This window comes from Malania oleifera, chromosome 7, assembly GCF_029873635.1.
Source record: "Malania oleifera isolate guangnan ecotype guangnan chromosome 7, ASM2987363v1, whole genome shotgun sequence".
NCBI lineage: Eukaryota > Viridiplantae > Streptophyta > Magnoliopsida > Santalales > Ximeniaceae > Malania > Malania oleifera.
Genome location: NC_080423.1, coordinates 97,138,443 through 97,149,993, shown reverse-complemented (window position 1 = coordinate 97,149,993; position 11,551 = coordinate 97,138,443). Strand labels below are relative to the sequence as shown.

The following is an 11,551-nucleotide window of genomic DNA, read 5'->3' as shown; positions in this document are numbered from 1 at the left end:
GTAAAATTACACCAGGTAAATTCCCAGGGAAGTGGGGGGTCACAACGGACCGCTTAAATCCTTCTTTCCTAGACAGAATTTTCCTTAGACATGTAATTAACACAATATATTACTACAACTATACCCGACAAAAGTTAACTACTGAATAGATAAACGGAAGAACACCAGAATTAACGAGGTTCGGCTAATTGTGCCTACATCCTCGGACACTATCAATCAATATTTCTCTATTGTAGAAATATTACAAAATGAGAGAGAGAAGAGAGAATGTGCCTAAGAGAGAAGTAGGCAATTTTGGGGATGAGAATACAAATGGAGGTGATGAGTTTATATAGGTTAGGAAAAACCACTATTACAACCACTAATCACCTACCTTTGAAAAATTAGCCAACCATTGAAGACTTCAATGGCAATTGTAGGCTTCTAGAATGAGCCATATTTCAACAAATCTCCACCTTGGCGAAATTCCATCTCTTAACATCTCTCATAGATTCCATAATGTCTTCAAACGCGCTTGTAGCGCAAACATTTCAATTTTCAACAATGTTGATCAAGTTCAAGCAATGTTGAAACTTGACCACAGTTACCACTTTTGTCATCATATCAGCAGGATTCTCAGTGGTTCGAATCTTCTGGATTACTACTCCACCTTCTTCCAGAATTTCTCGAACAAAGTGATATCGAACGTCGATGTGCTTGGTTCTTGAATGGTAGACTTGGTTCTTTGCTAGATGGATAGCACTTTGGCTATCACAATGCACCTTGATGTGCTTCTGTTCAATTCCCAAATCTTTCATCAATCCTTGAAGCCAAATTGCCTCCTTCACAGCCTCTGTGACTACCATATACTCTGCCTCTGTAGTGGACAAAGCAACTGTTGACTGTAAAGTAGACCTCCAACTGACTGGCGCTTTTGCAAGAGTAAAAACATATCCAGTAGTTGACCGACGCTTATCCAAATCACCAGCGTAGTCGTAATCACAGTATCCAACAATACTATGATCACCTTGCTTATCCTGCTCAAATATTAGTCCAACATCTACCGTATACAAAATGTATCGTAGAATCCATTTCACAGCTTGCCAATGTTCCTTTCCAGGATCATGCATATACCTGCTCACAACTCCAACGGCTTGTGAAATATCGGGCCTTGTACACACCATGGCATACATCAAGCTACCAACAGCACTTGAATACGGTACTTTTGACATGTATTCTCGTTCTGCTTCAGTTTTTGGAGACAAAGATGCATTCAACTTGAAATGAGAAGCAAGGGGAGTACTAACAGGTTTTGACTTCTCATCCATACCAAAACGCTTCAGTACTTTCCTCAAATATTGTTTTTGAGTCAAACAAAGCTTCCCCAATTTCTTATCTCTACTTATCTCCATACCGAGAATTTTCTTTGCTTCGCCTAGATCCTTCATCTTAAACTCCCTATTCAACTGAGCCTTCAGTTTGTCAATTTCTGTCTGACTTTTGGAGGCTATCAATATATCATCAACATAAAGAAGAAGATATATGAAAGATCTATCTTGTAGCTTGCAAAAATACACACAGTGATCATATTTGCTTCTTCTGTACTTTTGTCCCATCATAAACTTGTCAAATCGTTTGTACTACTGCCTTGGGGATTGCTTTAATCCATACAACGACTTTTCAAGTTTGCACACCATATTTTCTTTTCCAGCAACTTTGAAACCTCCTGGCTGAGTCATGTAGATTTCCTCTTCCAAGTCTCCATGTAAAAATGCAGTTTTTACATCTAATTGAACTAGTTCCATATCCAATTTTGCTACCAAAGCCAATAAGATTCTTATGGAGGAATGTTTTACTACTGGAGAAAATACCTCATTGTAATCAATTCCCTCCGTTTGTGCATAGCCTTTAGCCACCAACCTTGCTTTGTAGCGAACACTATTCTTGTCAGGAAATCCATCTTTCTTTGTATATACCCATTTACATCCAATTGCCTTCTTTCCCTTCGGAAGACTAACAAGCTTCCATGTTCGATTCTTATGAAGGGACTGCATTTCTTCATTCATGGCTTCCCTCCACTTTTCTTCTTCCGAACTTTGGATTGCTTCATTGTAAGTAACAGGAGTATCATCGTTTGCAATTGGAGATGCGTAAGCCACCATGTCAACAAAGCGAGCAGGCTTTCTAATTTTTCTCTTTGGCTTACTCAATGCAATAGATTCATGTTGCTGTGGAGGTTCTTGGGTTGAAACCTCTTCTACAGGCGACTCTTCTTCTACCATAGGAGAGTCTTCATTTTCTGGGTAAACAATTCTTCTATCAAACTCCACCTGTTTTGGAGCACCATCCTTTTGCTCAACACTTTCTGTTGTCACCTTTCTTAAAAAGTAGATTCATTAAAGGTAACATCCCTGCTGAAGATTATTTTCTTTGTTTCTGGACACCAAAGACGATATCCCTTTACTCCAGAGGTGATTCCCATAAAGATTGCTTTCTTAGCTCTCGGATCCAGCTTTGATTCCTTGACATGATAGTAGGCAGCGGAACCAAATACATGTAAGGAATCATAATCTGTAGCAGGCTTTCCAAACCATTTCTCCAATGGTGTTTTACCACAAATAGCAGTAGATGGTAGGCGGTTGATGAGGTGGCAGGCATATGTTACAGCCTCAGCCCAAAATTCTCTACCCAACCCAGCATTGGATAGCATACACCGAACCTTCTCCAACAATGTTCGATTCATACGTTCTGCCACTCCATTCTGTTGTGGTGTACTTCTCACTGTGAAGTGTCGTATAATACCTTCATCTTCGCAGACTTTAAGAAATGGATCACTTCTATATTCTCCACCATTATCTGTACGGAGGCACTTGATCCTTCTGCTTGTTTGAGTTTCCACCATATTTTTCCATTTGAGGAAGACTCCTAACACTTCATCCTTAGTTTTCATAGTATACACCCATACTCTTCGAGAAAAATCATCAACAAAGGTCACATAGTAGTGTTTTCCTCCCAGTGACGTTGTCTTGGAAGGTCCCCACACATCAGAGTGAACATAATCCAAAATACCCTTGGTATTATGGATTGCAGTACCAAATTTCACTCTTGTTTGCTTCCCTTTGATGCAATGTTCACAGAAATCTAGCTTGCAGGTCTTTGCTCCCTTTAATAATCCTTGATTTGTAAGAAGTCCCAAGGATTTTTCACCTGCATGCCCCAAGCGTATATGCCATAACCTAGTTGCTTCTATGGCTTTATCATCAGAAGAAACTGTTGCTGCTGTCCCAATAACTGTACGACCTTGATAGTGATACAAGTTATTGTTCTTCCGAATTCCCTTGATTACCACGAGTGCACCAGAGATGATCTTCATGACTCCGTTTTCTGCTGTTACTTTGAATCCCTTTGATTCTAGGGTTCCCACAGAAATAAGATTCTTCATCAAACTTGGTACATATCTAACGTCCGTCAATATTTTGATTGATCCATCTTGATTCCTCAAGCGGACTGAACCAATCCCATGTGTGGTAAGAGGGACATCATTTGCTGTGTAGACGACTCCACCTTCTAGTTCTTTAAAATCAAAGAACCAATCCCGATTGGGACACATATGATGGCTACACCCAGAATCTAGTAGCCATATACTCGAAGAACTAGTTGATGGCGTAGCAGCAAGCGAAAGATCTGAGCTCCCATCTTCGTACTCAGCCACATTGGAGATGGCCTTTCCTTTATCAGGTTTGCCTTTATTCTTTAGCTTCGGACAGTCTTTCTTCCAGTGCCCTTTTTCCCGACAAAAGGCACATTCATCTTTGTTTGGTCTGGACCTTGACTTGGATCTCTCCTTCTTTCTATTATTCTGGCTTTGTGAACGGCCTCGAACTACTAGAGCCTCGTTGGCTCCACTTGTGCTTTCAAGCTTGTCCTTCTTCCTCAATTCATAGCTGTACAAAGCAGCACAAACCTCGCCAAGAGACACTTTATCCTTTCCATGGAGCAGAGTAGTTTCAAGAAACTCAAACTCCTCAGGAAGGGATCCCAACAACATCAAAGCCAGGTCTTCATCTTTAAAAGTCTCATCCAGATTAACTAGATCAGTAACCAACCTATTAAAGTTGGTGATATGATCATTCATAGTGGTACCCGAGACATAGGTAAAGCGAAATAGTCTCTTCTTCATATGGAGTTTGTTCTGAGAGCTTTTCTTCAAAAACTTCTCCTCCAGTGCCTTCCACAACTTGTTTGCAGAAGTTTCCTTACAGAATGCATACTTCTGCTCTCTTGAAAGACACGATCGAATTGTACCACATGCTAACCGATTGATGGTCCCCCATTCTTTCTTCTCAATATCTTCTGGTTTCTCTTCTTCAATGGCAATGTCTAGACCTTGTTGAAAGAGAGCATCTAGAACCTCACTTTGCCACATACCAAAATGACCGGTGCCGTCAAAAATCTCCACTGCAAATCTGGCATTTGTCACAGTAGTTCTTGCCAAAATAGACGAGTTTGATGTGGATGCTTTTGCACTATCTGCCATCTCTACCATAGATTTTATTCAATAGCTGCCGATGCGGAATGCCAATAGCCCAAGGAAAACTTTTCTGATGTGGAAGATCAGACTAAGCTGCAACCACAGAGCATACTAAGAATAACCTTGGCTCTGATACCAATTGTTGTGAAACTTGAGACTGTTCCACCTAACTTTATCACAGTTACAATTGTACAGGTAAATAGAGAGTGAATAATTGTGTAAAATTACACCAGGTAAATTCCCAGGGAAGTGGGGGGTCACAACGGACCGCTTAAATCCTTCTTTCCTAGACAGAATTTTCCTTAGACATGTAATTAACACAATATATTACTACAACTATACCCGACAAAAGTTAACTACTGAATAGATAAACGGAAGAACACCAGAATTAACGAGGTTCGGCTAATTGTGCCTACGTCCTCGGACACTATCAATCAATATTTCTCTATTGTAGAAATATTACAAAATGAGAGAGAGAAGAGAGAATGTGCCTAAGAGAGAAGTAGACAATTTTGGGGATGAGAATACAAATGGAGGTGATGGGTTTATATAGGTTAGGAAAAACCACTATTACAACCACTAATCACCTACCTTTGAAAAATTAGCCAACCATTGAAGACTTCAATGGCAATTGTAGGCTTCTAGAATGAGCCATATTTCAACACATCATTAGAGCCTCCATATAAAATGTATGTGAGAAATGATGATTCCAAACACTAGAGAAGTAAAACCATGCCTTTTGAATTGTGAGATGGTAAAATCATTCCACAGAAGAAATAGAGAAGTAAAAAAAGAAAACTAAAAAGGTGGTGACAGATAAAAGCACTAGAAATTAAAAATAAAGAGATTTCCTTATGGTAGCAGACCTGCAGAAAACAGTATATTAAGTTATAATTGCAGGCTTCCGTAGTTTTCCAACTTTACAATGATACAGCCTTTATTTTTTAACAAAATAGCTATTAGAAGAAGTGTACTAGACACAGACGGACAGCAACATGTTGATGAATTGGATCCTTATTTCAGCCTTGGAGACAAGTGAGCCTGCAATGGATTCTTCATCACTACTGTAAACTCTTGCTTCTCAGAGAGATCAACATCATCTCCATCCACAGCCTTCCATTCAAAATGCCACACCAAATTAGCCACAAAGTACTCCAAATGAAGCATGGCCAGACCAGACCCTGGACATATCCTCCTCCCCGCGCCAAATGGCATCATCTTAATCTCTCTGCTCCCTGTTAGGTCAAATAATTCCCCCCCATCTCCACCGTTCGATAGGAATCTCTCGGGCTTGAAAGCCATCGGATCTTCCCACACCTTTGGGTCCCACCCCATGTCCGCTACCATGAAATTCACAACAGCATTTTTTGGCACAACGTAGTCATCCAATGTTACATCTTCAGTGACAGCGTGGGGCAGCACCATGTGGCCCGGAGGGTGCCGTCTCAGCCCTTCCAATATCACAGCTTTCAGGTATGGCATCTTCTGCAGATCCTCCTCTTTCACCTCTTCGGGTCCTCCTCCTCCTCCAAGTTCTCCGGCAACCCCATTAATCTCTGCAAAAAGCTTTTCTTGAATATGTGGATACTTCACCAGGTTGGCCATGATCCACTGCAGCGCCGTTGAGGTAGTGTCGGTGCCGGCATTCAAAAACTCTGAGCACAGACTCACCATCTCTTCTTCATTAAGCTTTCTCTTCTCGTCCGGCAGCTTAAGATCAATAAAAGTATCGACATAAGACAAGACAGACTCATTCTTACCTTCTCCATCTTGCATATTCTTCCGTTGGGTCTCCAGTTTGGCTTTCATTCCGTCTCTTATTTGAGGAATCAATACGTCTCCCTGGCTCTTGCGCATCTGCATTAACTCTTTCCAACGACTACGAAATAAAATCTTTCCCAATCTTGACCAGACATTGAGTATATTGAATCGTGCAGCGGATAGTAGGACTTGACGCTGCACATCTTCGATATCTCTTATCTTCTTCTCCTCCAGCTCCTCACCAAAACACATGAAAACAAGCAAGCAAAACATGGCATACTGGAAATGGTCCATCACCTGAACTGGCTCTCCTAATTTTTGAGATTGGCTAGTCTTGAGAAGGTTGACAAGGATACACAAGACTCGCCTGCGAGCGTGAGAGTAGGACTTCACCCGTGAGTGGTGGAGTATTTCGGAGGTGAGGTTGCGGCGCAGAAGGCGCCAGACAGGGCCGTAGGCAGCGGAGTTGACGCTATGTTGGTTGCTGCTAAAGATTCGGCCAACTGGAGTAGCTGCGGGACGATTAGCAAAGACAACACCATTTTGTATCAAGGCTTGATGGGCAAGGGAATGGTTGGCAATAAAGATTGTCAGGCGAGAGCCAAAGCGGAGGGAGATGAGGGGTCCGTACTTGGTGTGCAGGTTCCGAAGAATGGATTCGATTTCTGAAATGGATTTCCGGAGCCGTGGGAAGTTGCCAATGATGGGAACAGTGGAGGGTCCTGGAGGTAGCTTGCCTTTGATTTTGCTGGGTTTAGGACTGGTGGGAGAGGGAAGATTGAAGAGGGGCTTAAAGAGAGCAGCGACGCAAAGAGAAGCGATGATGATGAACCCGATCGGGTCGGTTTATCCATGACAGATACGGCGGATTATCGGGTGAAAAAATCATAATTCATATTCGACTCGTTTAAGTGACGGATTAGGCGGTTTCGGGTCGGATAATTCATGGCGGATGGACGGATAATCTGTCATTTTTAAATATAATTTTATTAATAATTTATTTTTTATAATAATAATTTAAATTTGAACTTTAGACGGGTGTAGTATCTACAAATATAGATTAGAATGTGGAAATAAATTGAAAAGAGAACCCAGTGAGACAAATTGTGGTGCTCGAAGCTCAATAGCCCAAAATAATAATTTACACCATACATATTGTAGTGCTCAAATCTGCCGTCGCAGTAGCAAGCGGAACATGCATAAGAGCAAACAGAAAAAAAAAAAAAAAAAATCACACACACACACACACACTTACACACAAATGTAGCTTGGCATCTTATCAGAAATATCGTGATAAATTCAACTAAAAATATGCCTAAATAATCGATAAAAACAATAAAACAAACAACCAAACAAGTAATGACTCAATACTGCAAATCCAGATCAAGATCAATAAGCTAGGAACTAAAAGTTGTTGCAGTTAGATCTAGTAATACTACGCAGAAAGGATATGGAACATCCAAAGGCAATCATCAAATTTAAATTTCAAACAATGAAAAAAATGAAAAATTGTACATGTGCAATATTAAGAAAATGAAGAACACTTAGCAAAATCTCAGAGTCTCTGACCTTTCGCGACTTGCGAGTCTCTTCGATCCTTTGAACCAGTAGGAGCTTCGATCCTTTGAACCAGCAAGACCTCTATTCAGAATTAGAACCAGTGGCCGGCGGGTGTTCCACTGTTCTTCATCTCCTCTATCCGAGGGGGCTTCAGAACTCAGAAGGTAGTCTGGTAGTCCCTCCGAGCTCTACTCTTTATGCCTTCCACCACTGTTCCACTCTCACTCTCTTGTCTTTCGTGCGGCCGCCGACTAGTTCCCCACTTCTCCAGTTCTCCTTCTCTGAGTCTCTGCAGCTAGGGCTCGAGGACTGACCTGGGGGATGGGAGCCTAGGGGCTGGGACTCTAGGAGTGGCTGTGGGAGGGGCCGAGACTCGAGAGGGGCACGCGTGCGGGCCATGTGGGCACTTGGGCCTTTGAGCTTTGGGCAGTGCCACAGTGGGTTGGAGCTGCTGGACTAGATGGCTTAGGGGGCAGTGGCCTTTTATGGGTTTAGGTTAATATTTAATAATGGAAACGGGTTGGTGGATATCCGTCGGATAAACCCGACCCGACCCGCTAAGGAGGTGGATATGAAAATGAAAACTCATATTTGACTCATTTAACAAATGGATGATTATGAGTCAGTTAAAATGGGTCGGATACGGTTCGGATTAACAGATTTTTATCCATTTTGCCAGGTCTAACTATGAGTAACTTAAATTATTAAGCATGAGGTGGGGGCGGGCACATGTTTTGAAAGTGGTGAGTGTCATGAAGAGATAATATTTTATTACACCTCGTTTTGGAAACTATTGTTCACATTCTTTATTCGTTCCTCTGTCATGCCCATCCTCCACCCAACGGCAAAGGTTCATTGGTTAACAGGATAAACGTTTTTCAATTAAAAAAAAGAACAATTTTCAGTTCAAAAAACTTAGTAAGCGAGAAACATTGGCAAAGAAAGGACAAAAGGGAAGAAAAAATTGCATGTCATTTCAGAATTTGATACATGACTTGAGAGTCTGAGACTAGAGTATGAGACTATCATAGTAATAGCCAATAGGCCATCAAAGAGGTCAGGGCTGGCTCTTCCATTAGGCGGCTGAGGTGTTCACCAAGAGTCCCAAAAATTTTGGGGCTCCTAAAATTTTTTTAATATAATAATATATTTTTGGGGCCATAAATTTTTTTTAATTAAATAATGTTAACATTATTTATTATACTCTCTTCCTATACATTGACTTCCCAACTAACAAATAAATGAAATTGTATTTTAAAAAGTAAAATAAATGTAATTTAATTCTTTTTTTTTTTTCAAGTTTCATTGACTTCCCAACTAACAACTTTATTATGTTTCTAACTATCTATTACTCTCATATCTTTTTCTTAGCCTCTCTAAAAAAATCTTTCCATCTCTCACACTCTCTCACTCTCATCTCTCGGTCTCTCTATGATTTTTGCTCCTGTTCTTGTGTTCATCATTTTCGGGCCTCCAATTCTCTATAATTTTCATCAACCCTAATTTTGATTTCAATGTTTGTGCATTATTTTTCTATTATTTTCACTTTGAATTTTTTTTTTCTTAGATTTTGGAAGTTTTGAGGATAGAGCGCTGTATCCCACAAGAATCTGATATCTCTAAAACCTCGCTCGCCGACCGATTTGTAATAATAATAATAATCAGGTTATATTTTTTCAATCTATCATTTCTATAGATTTATTAAATTTGTTTTTATTTGTTTACATAATTTGTCAATTTATAGTTAGTGTTAATTTTGAAATTTAATTATGTCAACGAGAAAATATGAATCCAGATATGAAAAACAAAGAAAGAAAAAAAATATATTAAGGGTCCTTGATTAGATCATTCGCCTAGGGCCCCATATTGTGAAGAGCCGGCCTTGAAAGAGGTATTTCAAATGAGCAAAACAAAAGCTAAAAGACAATAGCCAATGCAATTTTTTTTTTTTCTTTTAAAATTTCTTTAAGATATTCTCTTCTCCTCTAGCCATTGTAAATTTTTCTCCCTTGTTAATTAATAGCTTTTCTTTTGGGAAAAAAAATTAAAAAAGATAAGCATCAAGGTTTTAAACGTGAATTTATACGGTAAGGTGTTGTAACCTTTATGAGGCCAGGCAAAACTGATTTTAAGGCATAAGTTTTTTATATTTTCATTTTTTAAAATAAGAATATGTAAATAAGTTATGTATATACTTTTTAAAATCAAAAATTAAGAAATTCACAAATAAAATTAAAAACCAAACATAATTTGTGAAAAATACAAATACTACTTTAAATACATTCAGTAAATCATGCCAAAACCCTTTTTTTTTTTTTTTTGCTACACAAATCGTTGGTTATAACATTATGAAGTTCCAATTATTTTGGAAAGGTAAAGATTTAAGAGTTTCCTTTCTTCTTCTTATCTCTCTCACTTTTTTTTTTTAATAGAAAACAAAGAATAACATTAATAGATTAAGAATACACAACAAACATAATTAGACATCTCCTTACCAAAATCTGGAAAATCCCAGACCAAAAAACATAGAAAAAAGCCCAAAATTTGAAAAGAACAAATAATACAAGCGCAAACTCACAGTCTTAAACTTTTTCCTGTCAAAGCCAACAGAAGGAACTGCCAAAAAGTCCTTCACCACCTTAGAGCACACCCAACCAACATTCGCCCAAAAAACCAAATAACTTATTCCATACCCTCCAAGTATAATCACAATGTACAAAAAGGTGCAATGTAGATTCTGAACAATTAAACCAAAGTACACAAACATCTAAAGAGAGAGCATTCAAAGGCCTCCTAACCTAGAGCAAGTTATTCGTAATTATTCTGTCAATTAAGCACAATTGACCAAATAAAAGCCTTAATTTAGAGGGGATTTTGGCCTTCCAAATGGATTTATAGAGAGGAAAAGAGGAATTTTATCTAGTCAAAAAATCACAAGAAGTTTTGCAAGAATAAACCCCCGACAAAGACCAATACTGACTATCCTTCTTCGAAGAAAATGGTCAATTATTCAACAAGACTAGCAAGAGAGGATAGCTCTACCAACTCCCTTTCATTCAACGACCTATGAAAATTAAAATCCCGAGAAGCTAAAGAACCACCTCGATCAACAACAAAAGGGGAAATAACCATCTTGCCCTAAGCCCAAGTGAAAGAGGCGAGGAAAAGAGGAGGACAAAACTACATTCCCCAACTAAGGATCTTTCTAAAAGTGGATATTACTACCCCTTTCCACTTGGTATTTAAAATGGGGAATGAAAAGGGGGAAAATATAGGAGATAGCTATCCACGGACTTTCTGAATAACATCTAAATCTCAAAATTAGTATCCTACCAATTCTTGTCTAATCCATACATACTTTTTACAACTTTATGCGACAAAGAAGAATTCTCTAGCAGAAACTGCCTAAGCAATTTAGCCAGAATAGCTGTGTTTCTAGACAACAAGTTTCCAAGACCCAAATCACACTCTTGTTTAGACTTGCCCACCACTTCCTAGCTTACCAAATGATTCCTAAATCCAACGTAGGTGGAGAAATTTTTGTGAGTTTCCTTTTGAGGGGTTTGGTAGAAGGAAGGAGAGGATGACACTATGTAAGTGTGGTATTTCTACAGTGCTACACAGATTATGGTTGGAGTGTAATTAATGCACACATCTTTTCAATAGAAAATTGAGTTAGTAGTTGGCTACGATTCATTACCTGACTCCTTTTTGGTGTGT

General features: G+C 39.2%; 1 protein-coding gene across 1 annotated transcript; it reads right to left on the bottom strand.

Moving 5' to 3' along the window:
* Positions 1-5,317: 5,317 nt before the first annotated feature.
* On the bottom strand, positions 5,318-7,096 carry LOC131159262 (cytochrome P450 89A2-like; the record flags this gene model as incomplete). Its single annotated transcript, XM_058114008.1, has 1 exon — positions 5,318-7,096. A coding segment is annotated over one exon (1,572 nt), but the record flags the coding sequence as incomplete, so codon positions are not given.
* Between the last annotated feature and the right edge of the window lie 4,455 nt (positions 7,097-11,551).